This window comes from Sciurus vulgaris (genome assembly GCF_902686455.1).
Source record: "Sciurus vulgaris genome assembly, chromosome: 15".
NCBI classification, from domain to species: Eukaryota; Metazoa; Chordata; class Mammalia; order Rodentia; family Sciuridae; genus Sciurus; species Sciurus vulgaris.
Window position 1 is genome coordinate 19,461,346 of NC_136476.1, and position 22,070 is coordinate 19,483,415.

Sequence of the window (22,070 nt, forward strand, 5' to 3'; positions counted from 1 at the left end):
AATGCCTTTTGCCAGTCTCACACACCACCATCGTCTGCCCCCGTCTCTACCTTTCCCAGTCTCCCAGGCACTGAAGGAAGTTGTGAAATCACACACACTGGGTTTCTGTAAGTATGAGGCTGCTTACCAGGATCCTCACAAATTCTCAAGACTCTTCAACAAATTTCCCAGAGCATATTTACAAAACATCACCCGTTATCCCAAGTTCCTTCTCTGTTCTTGCCCAATTATGTTGGAAATGAGCTTTTCTTCATAATTTTTTGAACAGATGCAGGCCAACTACTTCCCCAAATTTCCATTCTGCACCCTTTAAAGCTACATCTGTACCCATTTTTGCCTTCTCCTTCATAAGTCCTCTGCTTGCCTAGAGACTAGATTTTAAACTAGCTCCACAACTTACTGCATGCTATTGGTCAAGTAACTTTTAATCATTCAATTCTCCATCAGTTTGTTATGAGAATTCAATGAGACAACATATGGAAAGTACTGAGCCTGGTCACTGACCCATTATAAGTGTTCAAAACATTGGCATTTTTTCATGGTTTCCATTTCTCCTCCACTTAGAAACACGCTTTAAATGGTCCTGTCCTCTGAATATGTTTTAAAAGCCATATAACTCCAAATATGTCCCATTTCCCTGTGCCTATTAATGCTATAGAGAATTGGTTTTTTATCCACTAGATTTATTTACATAACACACAATCTGAAGAGATGATTGCCTGCAACTTCAGAAGAGGGATGCTATAGTAAAACCAACTAAATCTCTCTATACCATTAGGAAGGTAATTTCATGAATGATGCCAATACATGTGAACATGAAGAATTCAATGCTAGAGCCTAGGACTTAGGCTAAAAATCATTTGTCTGTCCCTGAGGAACAGTATGCCCTTCCACAATAACGCAGCCTCTCAGAACTACAATTATGTCTGTAAAATGAAAGGAATGGCCTAGATGACCTTCAGAGTGTTTTCCAACTTTAAAATCCAAAGGCCTCCCGTATCAGGTAAGCATCAACTATTCACTATAGCGCAGGAAGCAAGCAACCAACCAAATGGGTCCAAAAGCCCAATACGTCACTTCCTTATCTCATCATCTTGGGCACCTCACTAGATTTTCTTGAGCCAATTCCTCTCTGCCTTGCTCATCTACCATCAGAGGGTCCTGGTAAGTCGATGATAATATAAGAGGAAAGAAATTGCACTTGTGGAATATTCTAAATCACATACCTCCATTGGCAACATTAAACTTCACTCCAAACTCTCCCCCTGGTCCTCCAGGACAGTGGCTAGCTGTTAGAATAATTCCACCAGCCGCCTTGATCTTCCTGATAATGCAGGAAACGGCAGGAGTTGATAAGATGCCATTCTGGCCAATAATCAGTCGTCCAATCTAAACCATTCAGAAGAAAGAAAAAAAAAAAAATCAATCCAAGTTGCATGGAATTGAAGGCATTTAATAATACAGTGCTCAAGACTCTGTTAACATACAATCAATCACTTAACCGAAGGAACTGAATGGGCTTTAGGTTGGGGTGGGGGGAAGGGTAGAGAGAATTTTGGGCCCTGTCCAAATCTAGTAGTCCATTACTAGCCTATAAATAGGATATGGCTCATTGATCTTCAGTGTAGTTTAAAACATCTGCTTTAGATAACCAAGGGATTCATTGGAACTGTAAAAGTTCTTAGTTTGGTCCAGACTCAGAAGCTATGTCCATGAACATGCTAGAAATTACAAGGACAAAGAAAGGGAATACTGCTCTCTTCCCTGGCTTCCTGGGCCTCTGAGCAAGCTCATACAGCAGGGGTGCTAGCTGACTGCAGCTATATCCTCAGCAGCCATATTTTAACAGTACTCATCAGGGAAACCATTCTCCTTAAGGTAGGAATTCTATTTCTGCCACTATGACATGTGCTGGGGACATAGAAGGAATTATCAAGTCATACTAAGTAGTGATCTGGAAGTCATCCATGGGTGTGACCAGACTCTCTAGCTTTTTAAAAAATAAGAAGCACATCCCTGAAGAGCATTATTTACTACACTTTGTCTTAAAATAAGATACAGTCACCCAATCCAGTCATTCCCAAAGCTTTTTTCAAACTAGAATCATTTAGGAAGCTTTAAAAAAAGTACTTGAACTGAATGCCAGATTAATTAAATCACAATCTCTGATAGTAAGATCCAGGTAGTAGCCGTTTTTAAAGCTCCACAGGTGACTCCAATGTTCCACCAGGCTTGGTGAGCAGGCCCCTTGTGACACACAGGACCTGAAGGGTGGGTACCACCAGCAAGCCTGATAGAAATGCAAAACCTCAGTGCCCACCCAAGACCTACTGAATAAGAACCTGTGTTTCAACAAGATCCCTCCTCTCTCCCCATATAATTCATTTGAGGAATACTAATGCAGCCTACAAGCCAAGGCAACCTATATCCTCTAGCTCAACAGCAAAGCTATCCTAGGGTCAACACTTCCAGATACAGGCTCCCACCTACAGCCAGCACTAACTTGCCATCTCCATGTCTGAGGCATCTTGTAGATGATCCTGCAGGTCCCAACAATTCTTCATATGATAGAAACCTTACCAACACTGGACTGTGACCTGTTGAGACTCCCAAAACAAATCAACTCATCTCCTTTCTAATGGAAACTGAGAAAAGGTAAATATGTGTTGCAACCAGGCACATTGACATTCACCTATAATCCCATTGACTCAAGAGGCTGACGCAGGACAGTCACAAGTTCAAGGCCAACCTCAGCAACTTAGCAATCCCCTGTCTCAAAATAAAAATTTAAAGGTCTGGGGATGTAGTTCATTGGCAAAGGGCCCCAGGATTTGATTCCCAGTACTCTGCACCACCCCCCAACCAAAATACATATTGCTGTTTGAAGTCACTAAGTTTCGTGATAATTTCTTAAATGGTAATCAATAACTAGCACCAAAGCAAAGAGCAAAGGAGTCAGAACATAACTCCCAGTTTTCACAGCTACCTGGTTGCAGGTTGATTGATTTGGACCCATGGAAGAGATGGCATTTTGTAGTTACTAGAATAGACAGAGAGAAGAGAAGAAGAAGAAGAGAACGTGAAGACAGAGGCAGAGATCGGAGTGATGTGGCCCCAAGTCTGGACAGCCAAGGAATACTGACGGCCACCAGAAGATAGAAGAGCCATGCAATAGATTCTCCCCTGGAACCTCAGGGAATGTGGTCCTGCCAACACCTTTATTTCGACTCATGGTCTCCAGAGCTGTGAGAGCATGATTTCTGTTCTTTTGAGATAACAAGTCATGGTAATTTGTTATGGTAGCCCTGGGATATTAATACAAAATCTGGAATCTAACCCCAAATCTGTATTCATTTCCTAAAACTGTCATAACCAAGTCCCATAAACTTGGTGGGTAAAATAACAGAAATTTAATCTGTTGAAGTTTTGAAGACCAGAGTCCAAAATTAAGGTGTCAGCAGAGCCATGCATCCCCATATGCTCCAGTAGAGGATCTTCTTGGCCTCTCGATTTCTGTTATTGGGTGGCCCTGTGGCAACACCGCTCTATTCTGCCTGTCTTCACATCCTATACTCCTTTGTGTGTCTCGATTTTTCTCCTCTTATGTCAATCTTCCTTCTTCCAATTAGTCCAAGATTTTTTTAAAAAATAGCTTTTTTCTCATAGTCATGAGAAAAAAAACATAGTTTTCAAGATTTACTAATTGATAAAGAACACAGAGTTTTTGGAGGCCCTGCTGTTTAAATACAAATCACTCACTTTGAAGTAAAAAGCCTTGATACAACTCTTGGCTCTAACCCTGACCAAGCAAGAACCATTTCCTTTCCCTGGGGCTCAAGAAAAGCCTCAGAGGCAGTCAACAGGGTACAAGGTGGTAAAAATTCACTTAAGATGAAACTCTAAAAAGAAAAACTCTCTGTAAAATTAAACATGACGCAGATGATACTACTGTCTTCACAAACCCTGCACCCCCAATAATTAAAAGGAATATTTTTGAGATAATAGATTCTCTAAGTACCATTTCACTTTCGGAAAAAGTCCTAGAAATACTACCCTCTGTCAGAGTAGCAGACGGCTACCCTACAAGGAAAAGTTGTTCTACTCACATAACCTGTTTTGGTTTTGTTTTCAGCAATGAAAACGGGCAGCATTTGACTTTTATTCCTGAGTGAACCCAGACCACAGCCCAGAGAGGGCAAACTATGGCATCTGCTGTCCCCTTGCTGCACCTGCCACACTGTGGGGTCTGGATTTGGCTGGAAGATGGGCAACCACACCTGGCCCTACAGAAGGGGTGCTCACCTGGAGGGACTTCACTGCCACCGAAGAGCATTTCCTTCAGTTCCTACTTGGAAAGGAGCAAGGTGGACCCTAACCCACTGTCGCTTGCACACATAGGAAGCATACAGGTACAGATGCTGCAGGTAGACACCTGACACTATGACATGGGCCCCTGCAGACACAAACGTGTCACACATGCCTTCCCAGATCCACAGATAGGTAGACAGACAGCAGGAACTTGTTCCTATACTGTCATGACTTTAAATGCTTGGGGAAGGGGGACTCAGGAGAAGGCATGTTTGGTTACCACCATTTTCCTCATGCAGTTCCTTATGATCTATTCTTCTAACCTGCTGCCAATGCCTTCCATTGTCCTTAAATATCACCTACTAAAATCATTTTCTCCCAGTGAAGGGGCATGACAGGTGCTGGGGGAAACATTATGCCCAGCCACATGCCAAAGCCCAGTGTCTGAGAAAGAGAAAACATGAAAGTTTTCTCCCCAGTACTTCTATTCCTTTACATCAGCTCATTTTTTTTAAATTATTTTATTTCTGGTGACTCCCTTTTTTCACAATGTTAACAACTGCTCTTCTAAATTAAATTTAGTATGAGCTCAGTTTTTAATCAGTTCAAATTAAAGTCCTAGAGAGCAAAGATTTACAATTAAAATCCCCAGTCTAACAGCTCAGAAAAAACCCAGAATTTCATACGCATGTTCTCCTTCCCTGGTAACATGACACCAAAGAAAGCTGGATTGTTTTCATGTGTGAATTCTCTGACAGAAGATTGCCCTTTGATTCTCTTTTAGCTTTAAATAAGTCACTCTTGTTTTAAAAAGGAAAAGATAAGTAGGACATTCCTTAATATCCTTGGTTTACTAGGTCATATCCCTGTAATGGACTCATGTCCCCATAATGAGATTGTATCCCATAGTGAATCAGGGAGAGTGAAGAGAATAATAAACAGAAACACTCTTGATGGTTCACAGATAGTGTTCTACAGGACCACACAGTCTTCACCATTTCCATCTACCAAGTTCTGTGGAGAGCCAGATACACAAGATGCCTATTTCCTGTAGTCTCAGTTTAAAACCCAAACACACTGTGAAAGGAAGCCCCAAGCCAAGCTGCCATGGACTGCAGGGCTTCACTCTCAGTCCCAGATGTCAGATAGGGGTACCAGCTCTCAGAGAGTGTTACATGTGAACAAGTGGGAGATGGCAGTGGAATTTTGAGAAAGAACAGACTCAAGACAAGGCATGGATGTGGTTATTCAAACATCAAGGGACTTCTCCATTTGCACATGGATGATTGTGCAGTATGCTTTCTTACATGGAGACCAGATGAGAGCAACAAAGCTTACCCTCAGCTTCCTGTACCCCTGGAAGTCTTTAAAAACACTCCAGGGCTGGAGGGAGGGCTCAGAGTTCATTTGAACCAAGCCAACATGGATTTCACATATGATTCCCAATAGCTGAACAAGTGCAGAACACTCACAGACATCTACAACTTTGGCCCAGTCTGTTCCTCAATCAGTCTACCCAATTTGAAGATTTCATTAGAAGATGAGGATATCTAATTTTCTTCAGCTGAAAAATAAAGTGAAAATTGGACACTCTGTCCCTCCTAGTAATTAGATAATTCAGTGCTTGGAAAACACTATGGAATTTTTGCCTTAAGATGGAGGGCCTGACTAAGTAAAACTAGAAAAGGCTTTGCTTTCTGTTATTTTGTGAGACAATGACTCCAATTGGATAAGAAATGAAAATGTTCCTTGTGTTTGCCTGAGTCAGGAAAATAGAGCTAAGTATTCTGAGACAAGATGGTGTCCAATGGAAAAGAATATAAAACTGATTTTGCTACTTACTGCCTATGTCATGGTGGGCATGACCCTGAAGTCCTATCTCAGTTTTGTTGTCTGGAAAACCTAAAAGATCATTTGACACAGGGTGAAAGAAAGTAACATAGTCCAGCCCAGTTCACAGTGTCCAGCACCCAACAGTTTCCCAGTATATTTCATTTGCCTTCCTTGCTGGTATGTTTTGCTCAGAGCAATTGTTATTTTATTAACTAGGAATCCTATTATAACTACATGTATGTGTGTTCTGGCTTGAACATGTATGAAGTACACATAAGCAAGAAGAAAATGAAAACCAATCCTACCACCTAAAGATGTCCACCATTATCACTTCTCTGTACAACCTTTGTCTATGTGCCTTGGTATCCATCTGTTTCATTTATTTGTATATTTTATGGAAAGGATTGTTGTGTAGCCCACGATATGTACTTAATATGTCTAGCCCTTCCCTCATGTCTGTCTTCCTGTGTTACTGAATATTCTTCTATAACATGATTTTAATGATGTATAATCTTCCATTCCTGAAATGTACTAACATTAATTAATCAATATAAAAGTATTCTTCTACCTCAAATATTTATATGTAAAACTAAAAAGTGTTTAAAAACTAACCCCACACTGTGGAATAAATTAAATTGGATGTCATTTGCCAATAATTAACCAGCAAATTACTGCATAACTACAGTGTCTTTCTTCTTCAGTTACCAAACCTGCTAAAAAGTTGCCTAGGCTCAGTAACATGATACTAATGAAAACTGGATTGTTTTCATGTGTGAATTCTCTTTCATAAGAGTCCTCTTTTTTAGCTTTAAATAAGACACTTTTTTTAAAAAAGGAAAAGTATGACATTCCTCAATATCTTGGTTTATTGGGTCATATCCCATGGTAGGGAGTGACAGGCCCATATCTGCATCCTCGTCCTGACCAGAACCTTCCTCATTGTCCCCATTTGTGCCTCTGCCTGGCATTTGTATGTGCAAAGCCTGCTAACTCTTCAATGCCATTGAGTTCACTGCACAAAGCTGTCCTTGCAAAATAGAGCCCTGCCTAGAATAGTTCAACTTACACTGCTTTTATTTCTTGCTCTTGCTTCATCCAACTCAGCGTAATTTCTGTTTATTGTTCTAGAAGCAGAGATCATTGGGAAGCCTCATCTGTTCTATGTAGTCTTCAAACATTTCTGACACATGGGCCTCTGTTCTAGTCTCTTTTTAATTATATCCAGGAAAGAAGAGAGGGCTTTGTGGGGTATGGAGAAGGAGGCTAGATTCCTGTGCACATGCATATGCTACCTGTTAAACTAAATGCCACTTTTATAAGTGATGGATATTATACATATATATGAGATAATATTTTGGGAATACACACATGCACACACAAAGCAACAACAAAATCTCAGGATCTTCAGCACCCTTTCAGGTGCATATTATAGGTAGAGCATGTATGTAGATTTTTTTTTAAATTTCTTTAGAACTGTATGTTTTTCTGAGTAGTGTTCATATCCAATTAAAATACATTTATACAGATTTTTAAATAAATCACATCAGACCAGCTTCCGTCTGGTTGGGAAATAAGAGCTGCCCATTTGCTGAGTGCACCCACCCCTTATACTATGTTCCAGTGACCTACGGACCTCTAGCAATCATAGATTTACAACTCAACAAGATTCAACAGTTTACTGTTATTTATGACGGCCAAGCTGGGTCTTCCACATTTGCATCTGTCACTTTACATTTGAGAGATCCTGTCCAAAAAAAGATTATGCCTCCTAACCAAACACTCAGCAGGGCTGCAGGAACAGGCCCCCTGACAAAATGCTTGAAAGCGTGGTGAGCTCCCACAGCTGTGCATTTTCAGACCACTCAGCAGATTAGTGTGGAGTCTCTGAGCCTCTGCTCAGTCTCTTCCTCTCAGTAATCTCTCACATGGCCCAGTCCATTAGGACTGAAAATCCTCATGAAATGAGCAGATTAATATCTGGCTTCGGTAAGGGGCAGCAGGCAGGCATGGGGGCAGGGCCCTGATCCTCAGAAAGGTTTAAGGCACAAATGCACCCATTGACTTGGCCCAGTCATCACAGGAGATAAGGCACAGACCATGCTAAAAAGCCGTTCACATGGAGTTAAAGTCTGCATGGCAGCAGCTGCTTCTACCTCAAGGGCCACGAGAAGGTGGGTGTGCATGTGCATGCAGGCACGGGGGCAGGGGTATCATGCCTCAGCAGTCACCACCCCAGCCTTCGTCAACAACATGGAGAAATGCCAAATGTCCTGAGGAAGCTTCACCGAAGTAACTGTGATCACCACTACGACAGGCGCCTCCTGGCTAGAAAAGCAACTAAACTGAAAAACGCACACATCCTTTTTTAATTTTAATCAGTGCAAAATATTTTGGTAATAATTGTGTTCTATGGAGATATAAAAATAGATCTTAATACTCCATTACTTCATTTAATCCTCCCAACAACCCGAGAAGATGTGGGGGCAAGTATTATTTCCCTAATTTTTTCAAAAATGGCAAACAAACCCTGAAAGACAAGGTCTCACTATGGTACCCTGGCTGGACTCAGACTTATGGGCTCAGAGATCCTCCTGCCTCAACCTCCCCAGTAGCTAGGACTACAGGCTAATGCCACCATGCCTGGTTACCTTCATCATTTTTCACTGATGTGTTTAATTATGAAAGTTACGCATGTACATGAATGATTGTTTCAACCAAGAGGAGTATATGACGTAATAAGGAAAAGGATTCTCTTTCTAAGACCACAATGTGCACATGCAGACATGCAGACACACAGACACAGACACACACACACACACACACACACACACACGCTCACATACACAGAATTGACTGCTTGGAGTATGTTCTTCCAACCCTATTTTCTGTGCCTATGTCATACACACAAAAATGGGATCATGCTATGTGCCCTATTCCACTTACTGCTTTTATTTATTTGTCACCTAACAAGCTCTCATCCACATCTTTCTCATACCACATACAGATCTAACTCCTTTGTTTATAGATTTTCATGATTTTGTGTGGTTGTGTCAATCATTTGTCTGCTCTCCACTATTGAACATCTGATTACTTCTGGGGTTTTTCTTAGCAAAATGCTGCAGTGAGCATGCTTGTTCATATAGGTTTGTATATTTGTACTAGAAAATCTATAGGATAGATTCTTAGATTAAGGGACAAGCTGTTGGACAAGTATTCTATTAATTTAGATAAACACTGCCAGTTGCCTTACCAAAAGTTGTATCTATTTAACTTCCATCAACAGTGTTACAGATACAACCTTCCAATAGCCACATCAATTCTGGGTATTTTCCATTAAAAAAAAAAAATCAATGATTTGCTTTTATTTATATTTATCTGGTTATTAATGAGGTTGATCACATTTTCATCTGTTTATTGTTGATATTTATATGAATTGTTTGAATTTTCTTATTTATTTGGAAGAGATTTTTGTGTGTTGCAGAAAAGAACCATTTATTATAAAAATCTCCTCCCAGTGTTTTATGAAATTTTTGTCACATAGAATCAACTCTGGTCCTCTGTTTTCAGATTTTTTTTTTTCCTTTTTAGAGATCCCTAAATGTAAAATTAGATGCTCCTAGCTAAAAAACAGACTCTTACTAGAGGAAAACAATACAAAGACAACAATTAAATATATTTGTGCAAAATTACTTTGTAGTACAGAATCGGAAAGAGAAAGGAAAAGTCAAAAACTTCTATGACTTCAGACCAAGAAAAATAACTTTTTTGGAGGCTGAATGTTTCTGAAAATGTTCTTTTCATATAAATACAGACATTATTCCAGAAGTTGGTGTCACTAAAAAACATAAAGAATAAAAGATATTTAAAGGCTCAGAGAATATAGATTTTCATTTCAACAAATTTTGTATATATTCAACATACCCTCTTATTCATAACTGAGTCAAATCAGATAAAAGGACCTAAAACTTTCCCATTGGTTATGCAAGTGTAAGCAGTGGCAGTATACTGGCAAAATCTTGAGTATTTTCAAATTAACTCTCATAGCATCAGTTGATGCATGACATTGAAGCCCCAGCTTTCTATCTTCAATTTTTAAATCCCTGTTCCATTTAGACCTATTTTTCCCTGCCTATTAGTCCCAAATAATCTGGTCCATAGTTCATACAGTGTTTCTTCACATTATTGTCTAACAGAAGGATGCACAAATAGGACTGCAAATTGGTGCAACCATTCTGGAAAGCAGCATAGAGATTCCTCAGAAAACCTGGAAAGAAACCATTTGACCCAGCTATCCTACTCCTTTGTTTATACCCAAAGGACTTAAAATCAGTATACTACAGTGATTCAGCCATATCAGTGTTTATAGAATACTGCTATCAGTTCACAATAGCTAAACTATGGAACCAACCTAGGTGCACTTCAACAAATAAATGGATAAAGAAAATGTGGTACATATATACAATGGAATATTACTCAGCCTTCAAGAAGAATGAAATTATGGCATTTGCAGGTAAATGGATGGAACTGGAGAATATCATGCTAAATGAAAGAAGCCAATCCCAACGAACCAAAGGCTGAATGTTTTCTGGGATATGCAGATGTGAATTCACAATAATGGGGGCAGGGAATAATAGATGTACTTTGGATTAAAGAAGGGAGTGAAGGGAGGGGAGGGGGCATGAAGGTAGGAAGAATAGTAGAATGAATTGGACATTATTACCTTTATGCACATCTGATTACATGACAGGTGTGAGTCTACATCATGTACAACCAGAACAATGGGAAATCATGCTCCATTTATATATGATGTGTCAAAATGCACTCTAATGTCATATATAACTAATTAAAACAAATTTTAAAAAAGAAGAATGTGCAGGATCCAAAAATGAGTTAAAGTTGATGAATTCAATATCTATGCTTATACTTCCCCAAAAGTGGGTTCCAACTTCTAGTCTTCAAGTCTGTACAGAAACTAACAAACTTCCAGAGTTCAAGAAGGAATCAAAGAGAGCAGATGTTTTATGAAAGAAAGAGAGAGAGAGAGAGAGAGAGAGAGAGAGAGAGAGAGAGAGAGAGAGAGAAAGGAAGGAAAGAAGGAAGGAAGGAAGAGAGAGGGAGGGGAGGGAGGGAGGAAGGAAGGAAGGGAGAAAGAAAGAAAGAAAGAAAGAGAGAGAGAGAGAGAGAGAGAGAGAGAGAGAGAGAGAGAGAGAGAGAGAGAGAAAGAAAGAAAGAAAGAAAGAAAGAAAGAAAGAAAGAAAGAAAGAAAGAAAGAAAGAAAGAAAGAAAGAAAGAAAGAAAGAAAGAAAGAAAGACAGCCTCAGGATAAATTTCACACATAATGTTGCTGGTGTGTATCTGCCTTTTCAATAAACATCATTATGTTTTATCACAAGATTTAATAAAGCAGCTTAGTTAAAAATGCCATCTGGGTCTCTGGACACATTAAACAAAGCTTAAAATAACCACACCAGCAACTGGGAGAGCCCAGCTGTTCTCCAAATCTCTCCCACTCCTTTGACTTCCCCATAAAAAGAGTGAATAAAGACTCAAGGCTAAAAGTATCAAGAATGCACTGGCCTGAACAGGGAGATGGATGGAGTTAAGGGCTGCCTAAAGTTTGCTGTTGTTCACATTACAGATTGTCTAGTTCCATGGCTCAGGGACAACCATTCAGCAAGGGGAACAAAGTAAAGAAAGAGAAGACCATTTAGGGTTTACTAAGGTATCACAATCCTGCCCTTGCCGATGTCTAGATATTGGTAGCTCATTATGTCCTCCTATTCTGTAGTGAGCACCACTGGAAATACAGCACAATCACCTCTCAGTTCTTTTTTCCCTCCTAGAGACAAGTCTCAAGCCACCCAACCCCAGATTTCCAGATCCATTCCAGGAAAGACAAGCTAGGTATTGGAGCACAGGTTTCCCTCTCTTACTTCCCTCTTCGGCCCTCCCAACTTCAGTCTACCACATCTTTGCTTCGTTTCTAAATCTGTGCTCCTTATCTTTGGAGCCACACCAAGATTTTACCCTAGATGGGTATAGTAAATGCCAAACCAAGAGTATCATTCTTTGGAGCAACTAGCTTTTCATGGCCATTCAAATCAAATACAACTCATGCAAGCATCTGTCTGGAGGGCATTAAGTTCCCAGCTGATCCACCTTCCTTATCCCACTGTGGTTCAACTTTCACCCCTAGATTTCACTAACATTGACAAGTCCTTGAAATCTGTAAGTTGCCCTGTTAACATTGATTATCATTGCTGGCATTATATGGCCAGTACAGCTCATTAACAAATAGATTTTTCTTTTGGCTAAAACTTGCAATAGAGGTAAGCCTTGTAACAGAAATGTAAGTTGCTTGTCAAGGGGCATATTCAGTCTTCATTCAATACATAGAGTCATAATTATCTGAGTTATATTCAGTTGTCAATACTCCTTTGTTCCTATTAGCGTTATGGATGTTACAAAGTACTTTCATAAATAGTGCTTCCTTTGATTCCTTGAATAATTCAGTGATGCTGTCATACCAAACTCATAGATGAGGAAACAAGTGGTTTCTAGGTATGTCAAGAGGTTAAAGCATCTGTCCTCCAAATTGCATGGCAGAGCAAGAGAAAGAAGGGCAGCCCTCTGACTGTGGCTACAGAGCTTTTTCTACTATACCTATTACCTCCAAGGCTGAAGGTCAAAGAGTCTGTGGTTAGCACATGAAGAAATCTGGTTTGGACTTGCCAGATGTGTGTTGATAGTGTTTGGTGATGTGCCTTATTTAGCCCATGGTTACTTTTGGTTTTAACAGTCCAGCTCCATTTTTTAAAACAAGCATACAAACAAGTTTTACATGCTCAGTTATAGAGTTATGCTGTCTGGTATAGTAGATACTAACTAGTGCCTATCTAATTTGTCTTAGTTTATTAAAATTAAGTAAATGCAAAATCCACTTCTTTAGTTGCATCAGATACTTCCAAGTGTTTAGAGTCTCAGGTGGCTAGTGGGTAGGACTATGCAGATAATCGAACATTTGCATCATTAGAGAAATTTCTGTTGGACAGTAATGTTACAGAGTGTCATTGGCAGAGAAAGAAGACTTTAGAAAAGGTCAGAAACATTTTGAAGCAGACACAGTATTGTTATCTGCCCAACATTAAAGACAGTTCAGTGCTAACAAAGATTTGAACAAGGAGAAACTGAGAGATTGCTCTTAGTTGCAGGGGACCAACCAGAAAATGGAACATTCATTCTTGTAACCATTGTGTTGCACTAAACTCTTAAAATTCTTTAAGATATTGGAATAAATTGATACATAGAGGATCTAAGCCACTGAAGAGGGACTGAAGCAGAAGAAAATATAGCACACACTAGAAAACTGATTGGTTGCTGAGCATGGTGGCAAACACCAATAATCCCAGAGACTCAGGAAGTCACAAGTTCAAAGCAACTGAGTGAATACTTGTCTCAAAAATGAAAAGGAGGCTGGAGATATAGCTCAGTTCATAGAGTGCTTGCCTGTCAAGCACAAGGTTCTGGGTTCAATCCCCAGCACCGCAAAAAAAAAAAAAAAAAAAAGGGGGGGCCAGGTATACAGCTCAAGTAGAAAAGTACCTCTGGGTTCAATCCCCACTACCAAAAAAAATTAGTTACAAATTAAAGCTTTGTAAATTACTTAAATTATAAATGATACTAGTTATTTGTACATGGTGGTTATTTTTCCACTTTACATGGTATGCCTTAGTTTATATATTTAAAGGTGAATTAAAATAGATAAGTTTACAAAGCAACATAAAAACTATTAAAAAAAAACAGGTAAAATATCTTTTATTTATTCACTAATCCATTGAAATTGAAAACACAAAAATCCAAGTATCCATGCTGGTATTCAGAAAAAGCAAAAGTGACACAAAACAAAATCCATTTGTCATAAAACTTGTGGATGTAGCTATTTCATCAAATTCTTACTCTAAAAATTCTAATTAAAAAGAGGAGAGAGAAAGAAACAAAAGAACTTTGTGTCAGGATGACCAAATAGCGCAGCTGTGAGGAAAATGTCCTGTTGATAAGAAAGTATCAGCTAACAGAGTTAGTGAATTAGAAAGTCGCTATTTTGAAACCCCTAATGAAATAATCAACTCAAGAAGTGATCATTAATGAATAATAAAAATGTGAGTAAAGGTCGATTAGGAACTGTCTACGCACACAGCGTGAAGTTCACCCCTTGCTGCTGGCTCCACTCAAGGGGGCAAATAAGGTAGGACAGGGGCAGTGACCACCATAGCTCTGCACCCATCTTGCATCTCTCATACTGGGACAGTCAGAGATTATGATTTCTTATAATGAAATATCCTTATTTTAAAAAATCAAACCTAAAGCTAAGCAAGCCTTATAATGGGGCTGAATGCTATGTCCCCTCAAAACTCACATGTGGAAATCCTAAGCCCCCAAGGTGAAAGAATTAGAAGGTAAGATCTTTAGATGATTAGGTCATGAGCATGGAGTGTAATCCCTCATGATTGGAATTAGTGTCCTTCTAGAGACCCCAGAAAGCTAGCCAGTCCCAGCAAGACATAGCAAGAAGGCACCGTTCTATGAACCAGTAGATAGACTTTCACCAGACACCCAAATTACCAGTTCACACCTTGCCCTTGGATTTCCTTGCCGCTAGACCTTTGCAAAATAGATTTCTGTGGTTTATGAGCTATCTACCTTGTGGAATTTTGCTCTAGTGAACCAAAATGGACAAAGACCAGCCTTTAGAACCAATGTCCAGTTAACAAGAAAAACAGGGGAGAGTGTGAAAATTTAAATGACACCATAGAGAGCAATCTGAAAATTCCAGAAGAGGGAACCTTCAACAGGACAACTGACCTGGTTCTTCAACAATCAATTTTATAAACAGATAAAAATAAATATATACATACAATAGTTACTTTCTAGGTTAAGAATCTTGAAATAAATAACCCAATGCAATGTGTGTTCGTTGATGAGTAGAATCAAAACATCTAAGATGTTTCAGAGTAACTGAAGAAATCTGAATGTGGACCAGGGACAAAAGGACATAAAGAAAACATTTTTACTTCATTTGGGATTATATTATAGCTATAAAGAAAAACATTTTTAAAGATCCACATTGAAGAATTTAGAGGTAATTGGCATTTTAAAAATATACTTGAAAATATTTAAGCCATAAAGAATCATGAAACTATTATAAAATATGTACAATCTAGGTTATGGACCCATGGGTGTCATTAATTTTGTTTCCCCACTTTTATCAAACCTTGAAATGTTCATAACTTAAAAATAATGATTTTTAAATCCCAAGTAATGCAGGTACGTGTTTGAAGTAAATCTACTACAGACTTTACAATATTAAAACATAAGTGATATCATTCAGTAATTTCGTTCTTCTGTTCTCCAGAATTTATATTATCAAAGACCAAGTATGTTCTTTCATAGGAAATTTCTTTGTAAAATTAACTTTTCAATCAAAATCAAAAAATTTTCAGAAAGAGAATGAGGTTCAATCAATCAGAGTTTCCAATTCTAAGAATAAATTCCAGTTTTCCATTATTCTTCTATCCTGTTTATGAATATTCAGTAGGAAATCAAAGAGGCCAAATTATTTGGAATCGAGGTGTAGCATTGCTAACTCAGTACACCAAATCAGAAAACAAGTGCACTCCCACTAATTTTGTATCATTCAAGACCAATTTTGCTTGTAATTTTTCAGAATTTCTAGAACATGTTTCTCCTGAAGCCAACCTTCTGCCTATTCACCTCAACTTCAGCACAAGTCCCAAAATGGTGAACAAAATGAGTAAAAGATTGGTTAAATTGGATTGCTTGAAATTCTGAAAAATGTCTACCATTCCTTCTGCCACATCTACCCCTCTTAGAAAGCGTACTTTCAGATTATGTTATAGTTGGTGCTTCTTGTGAATTTCAGTCATTCTATCCTTCAAAACAACTGCTTGGTTAAATTTTAAGCATATATTAATAAATGTTATCTCCTAAAGTGAACAACTCCATCTTTAATGTTAAAAAAATGTGTTGATCAGAGAAGACCCATTGACATAAGAGGTTAAAGAGTCCTTATGATAAAGTGTAGCTTCAAAAACATCCTGATTAAATATTGAACAGGCTATATTTCTCACACTCCTTGAAAGAGTTGACCCAGGAAGGAATAGATTGCTGTCATAGCTCTCCCAAGGCTCATTATCCTCCATGATTTCATGGGAATAACTTTGTCAGACAAGAGTGAAAGATCATTTTTCAACCTCCATCCAGTTTTCTGACTCTAGCCAACTTTCATCAATCCCAGGAGCCAGCGACAAACAGGGACCTCATATCTGCAGCAGCAGCATCTGCCAAATATCACAATTCTATCACCCATCCCAACACCACTGGCCCTGTTTTTCCTAATTGCTTTTGGTTATTTAAAAAATAAAATAAAAGTCTTTTTTCACTATTCCTGAAACACTGAGAAAGGAAAACCCAAGTAGACAAATATGAAGCATGAACAACCCTATATGGTTAAAACATAAGAAGAAATAAGAAAAAAGGAAAAGTCTGGAAAAGAAGGAGAAAAATCTAAATGATAGATAATTATTTAGTTTCACTTTTAAATATGTTCATGCTCATTTATACATTTTCAAAAGAAATTTCACTCAAGGAAAAGTTCTATAGATGTGGGTCTGGTTGCATTAACAAGGCTCGAATTAGCTTTTTAAAAACAGTGTGGAATTCCCACAGATAGTTCAGAGACCCTGAAGTTAGTCATCCTGGAGATGCTGCCAGATTTGGGTGGAAGATATTCGGGGTGTGGGGGTATGTCTGAAGGTGCTTCTAACTGCTATATAGTGAGGAGGAGGCAAAAGGAGAAAAATCCAAGATCTGAAAATTCAAATAGTAAAAGAAGACTGCAGAGGCAGTGGGAGAAAGGAGCGGAAATGAGGATGAAAACTGAAGAGGAAGAGGTATGAATTGTTGTCATGTGCCAAAGGCAAATGGGAGAGGAGTTGGGAATTACTTCAAGAAAGTCACTACCCTTCTCATTTCAGACTACTTAGAAATGTGTTTCTCAGGAGCTGAGAGTCCAGGCTGTATAGCATCAAATTGATCTACCAGATCCCTACCCCAACCTAATTAATCATTAAATAATTACTGGGTTGAAGAACCAATTATCTAAAACAAACAAAACTTTGGGGTCCTCTTGCCCAAAGTTTTGGGTAGGGGTTCGACTCTCTGTCCCTCTCTCTCCCTCTTTGTGTGTGTGTGTGTGTGTGTGTGTGTGTGTGTGTGTGTGTGTGTACACACAATTGAATTAAATTTGGCAGAGTCAAGATTCAGGGGTGAAGAGAATGATTACAAGCAAAAAGGACACAGAATGGAAAACTACGTTGGAAGCCTCGGAAAGAAGTCTGTGCGGGTAGTGAACACGGTTGGGACAACTTTAAAACCCAGACCTGCCTGAGGTGAAATGAAAAGGGATGAGGAATAAAAGTTTGAAAAGAAAAACAAGCAGGTGCAGGACGTGGGCAGAGGCGAGCAATGCTCTGCACGGCAGGTTGAAGATGCCTGGAAGCTCAAAGAAGGGCGAGACCCCTCTGGATTTCCAGGGCGATGAGTGACTGGGGATGTTTCAGGGCAATGATGAGTTTGGGTTCGGGGCTGTGCCTGGTAGTCCACACGTGCGGTGATAGTGTGAGGTTGGAGGGAGAGAGGCCAGGTAGGGGTGGGGCCCCGCAGGTCATGGGGAACCCGCGTAGTGAGCATTGGTGAGCTTAGCAGCAGCGGTGCAGTCAGGCAAGGGGCATCCAAGTCACTCACCCCATTGGCCGCGGCCATCTGCACCACGATCTCTGTGGCCGTCCTGCTGAAGTACCTGCCGTCACTGCCCACCACCATGGTGCAGCCCTGGCGGTCGCGCAGGTCGATGGATGACAGCACGCTCTGGATGAAGTTGGGCAGGTAGTTGCGCTGACCCTCGAAGAGGCCAGTGGGCCTCCGCAGCCCCCCGCCGCCGGTAGGCCGCTGGTCCTCGAAGGGCGCTGTGGGCACAGTCAGCACCGGGATGGGGCTCCCCTCCATGGCGCCTTCTGGCCGGTCCTGCTGCGGCTCCGTGAGTTCGTGAGCCGCAGGGAATCTGCAACCCGCCAGGCCCCCACCAGCCTGGCGGTGAGCCCGGACTCCGCCTCGCGCCCAGCCCCCTCCCCAGCGGGCCCAGCACCGACAGCTCCTCCTCTTTGCCCCTCCCTGAGCTGTCCCAGCAGTTCCACTTCCACCTTAGGACAAAGCTTACTCCTGCCCAACCTTTTTGTAGCCTGATCGCTTGAACTGTCCTGGGTTTCTTTTCCCGGATGGTCTCACGTTTTGGAGTGTCACAAAAGCTGGGTTCTAGTGCCAGCTAGCTACCCAACCCACCAGGGACGCCTTGTCCTGCGTCTGGCCCCCTGCCATCCCCGAGATTGCCTCTCTCCAAGGCACACACTCCTCAAGAAAATAGCCTGGGGTGAGAGTTTGAGCAGGGTTCAGTCTGCTCCCGCACCCTTGGCGCCTTAACCTTCCCACTCCTGGTTTCCCTGCGAACTAACAGAGTACACTCACAAGTTTCTCTCTGGAACAAGGATTGGGAGGGAGTTGGGAGGGGGCTGAAACCTTTTGCCATCAGCAACAGCCCTAGCCAAAAATAACCTTGGAAAGGCGAGCTGAGAATTGTTATCTTCTGCCAGCGGTGAAACTGGAGGCTGGGCGCTGCATGTGTGTCTGTATGTGTATATACACACCCATCATGACCATTTGTTGCAGGGAATCACACACTGTCAGGCCCTTTTAATCCAGTAGGACCCGCCCTAGACTTCCACTTTCGTCAGCCTCTCTCAAGGCAATTCGCAGTATGGAAACTCTTTTTTTCATTGTTTGTTTGTTGTGGTAGTTGCAACAGCAGCAATACAGATACATATTTTCTTATTCTTCATACCTTTCTCATCCCATGCTTCTGCTCGGAAACACCCTTGCTTACACTGTATCCCTCTACACTTTTGAACTGTACACCCCCCCTTAATCATTTCCAAGAGGAAGAGGCTAAAGCCCTTTTTAATGTCCTATCAGGAATGAACATAGCCAAATTAAAAGAGAACTGGTTACCAGTTACTATACTGGTTCTGTATTAGGTCTTTATACATCCTATAATTCTCCAGGAGTTGGAGATATTCTCCCTTCTCTCCATAAAACTCACTTATCTAAAATTCAAAACCACAAAATCTCCATTGAAAATATGAATGAAAAGAGAAAAGGATAGAATCTAAAGAGGGAAGAAACAATTCTCAGTTTTGCTTCTATCTCCCATCACCCCTCAGACATTTTTACACTCACTAAAGCTGTTGTTCTGAAATCTCCTGCCGCTCTCCTTTCCCAAATATTGTCCACATCCTGAGAATATAGTTGACTTGCTTGCTTCAGGGTTATAAAATGTTTGATCATAGTAAGATGAACTGTGAGTAATAACTCATACTTGCAAAAAAAGGCTTTGCATCTGTTTTTTTTCTCTGGAGGGTGAAAACAATTTAAAGAGATACGTATGGTATTCATGTCCCTCAACAGCTTTTCAAATGATAAAGAAGAGGTATTTGTGAGGTCAGTAAAGTAACCAAGGTGGCACTTTTATTGCCAAATTTTTGTATTGCCCCTCCTTTTTAAAAAATTAACATTGAAGTGTGATGCGGAAACTGAAGCCATCAACTGAAACCTTTCTAGCCATTCTCATAAACAGGAACAAACAGATTTCTTGGAGGAAAATAGGTAGTAGGGAAATGTTGGTCAAGGGGTACAAATTTTCAGTTAGGAGGAATATTTTTTGAGATACATTGTACAACATGGTGACTATGGTTAATATTTCAAAATTGTCAAAAAAGTAATTTCAAATGTTCTCGCCATGAAAATAGATATTTGAGGTGACAGATATGTTTGATTTGATCATTCCACACTGCATGCATATGCCATAACATCACATTGTATACCATAATATATTCAATTATAATTTTTCAGTGGACAGTTGTTAAAAATAATACTTTAAGGGGCTGTTTTCCTCTACTCTGTCCACTGTCTCCCAGAGTTCATCTCTGTAAAGTTTCTAACTTCATATTTGTGTCTTTGAGAGACCTTCTGCTTAGCACCAAATAGAACCTCAGAACTTCTAATGATCTATGCACATCTCTATGGCCTAAGGTTTTCTAAAATTACTTTCTAATGACATTTCATTTTGCAAAGAATAGTGTCATTCTCAGAAGAAGAGTGGATGCGGTGAGTCCTGTGTCCTAGTAAAGACAAGGACACTACTTGCAAGCCTCAGAGATACCCACAAGCCCCCCAGAATTCCATCTCCCCATTTCCAGCTCTTCCCTCTCTCTGTTCATCACCTACCACAGCCCAGCTTCTGCCACGATCCTAGGAAAAAGGAATGGATACCACAAAACAGACTTCACTGTTCTACCATCCAGGAAGTCATCCTCTTCTCTTTGGGCAATTCCAAAGTGCAGAAATTCTGGTCAGTCAGTTTGAAGCAATGTACCCAACCACATAGGCAGATTGCAATGCAAAGATAAAAAGAGTTTCTTTAAAGTAAGGGGGCAGTGTTCCCCCAAAGGAAGGAGAGATGAGTCAGTACACAGAAATTGCCAAACAGATGCTTGAAATTCACTGATCAAGTCTTCTACAAATTATTTTTCTCCTCTCTGAATTCATATAGTGCTTGCATCTCTCCTAAAGAATATTTCACAAGCTGACACACATATACATGTTCATATGTGTTTCCTCCCCACTAGCTACATGTGACCTTGAAATAATTCCACAACCTTTCCTAACTTCAGTGTCCTTACTATGAAATGGAGATTATGGTAATCTCTGCCTCATAAATTGTTGGGAAGATCAAGCACTTAATATAAACAGAAATGGATTCAACAAATTCTACTTGTTCATATTTATTGCCATCAAATTTATATTCTATTATTATTAATCTCTTATAAAGAAAAAATTACAGTGTATTTCTTTGTAGATTATAATAGCACCTTTGGCATAGGTGATATTCTACAAAAATTGGTTGAGTTAATCTGTGGTTTTTGAACTATGAAAACTTAAAATATGTGGAGTAAATTCTCCTTGAAATGTACAAAAAGGGTTTGCCAGCAACAAAAATCTCTTCAAAGCTGCTGTCAAATTTCATCAAGTTAATTCCAATGAATTTGTCGCAATGATGGAGAAAGGAATACTAAGAGGGTTTCCCAGATGAGAAATGTCTTGCCCATAGATGCTCATTGGTAAAATGAGATCCATGTTTCCAAGGGGTTTTCTTCAGAACACTAGTGCCTCCTAAATGTTGCACAAAGCAAGAACTTCATGGCCAAACACCTTTTTAAATCCCACATATTCCATCCACATTCTTGGAGCTTCACAATGCACATTTCATATTAAAAGCTCTAAGAGGGTCTAGAAAGATGACATCAGCTTAACTTTAAAACTAGTATTTCCAACCTGAACTTTTATTTCTGGTTTGCTTAGGGAAAGAGAACCCGACTAGCTGTGTGACCAGAGCTGGTGACACCTCCCTCAACTCATATCCTGCATAGATGGGGTCAGGGATAAATACGGTCTTGGATTCCCATGCTCATTCACAGCATGTGTCACAATGCAGGGTGGCCCTGTTGGGCTAAGGATGCCTTTCAGACTTCTCTGAGCATCACACTGAGAATTCCTGGCATGAAAGAGAGCAACTGACAGTTCTCCTTCCCCTGGGGACTCCCTTACCCTCAGGATGTCATCAGCCCCCAATCTTCCTGTGGACGATATTCTAGCTGGCTCAGCTAAACTACAGCATTTCCCAAATGAGAATTTGGGATTAAATACTTCATTTCTATCCCTTCTCATTCGTTCACAAAGCA

General features: G+C 40.1%; 1 protein-coding gene across 1 annotated transcript in view; it reads right to left on the minus strand.

Annotated features, from left to right (window-relative positions):
• Positions 1–18,726, minus strand: part of PGM5 (phosphoglucomutase 5) — a 218,759-nt gene extending 200,033 nt beyond the window's left edge. Inside the window, exons 1-2 of the mRNA XM_079112036.1 lie at positions 17,965–18,726; positions 1,227–1,389 (exon numbers count right to left, since the gene is read on the minus strand). Of these exons, the coding sequence (XP_078968162.1) occupies positions 1,227–1,389; positions 17,965–18,225 (424 nt within the window). The 5' untranslated portion in view covers positions 18,226–18,726. The remainder of the gene's footprint in view (positions 1–1,226; positions 1,390–17,964) is intronic.
• Positions 18,727–22,070: the final 3,344 nt, after the last annotated feature.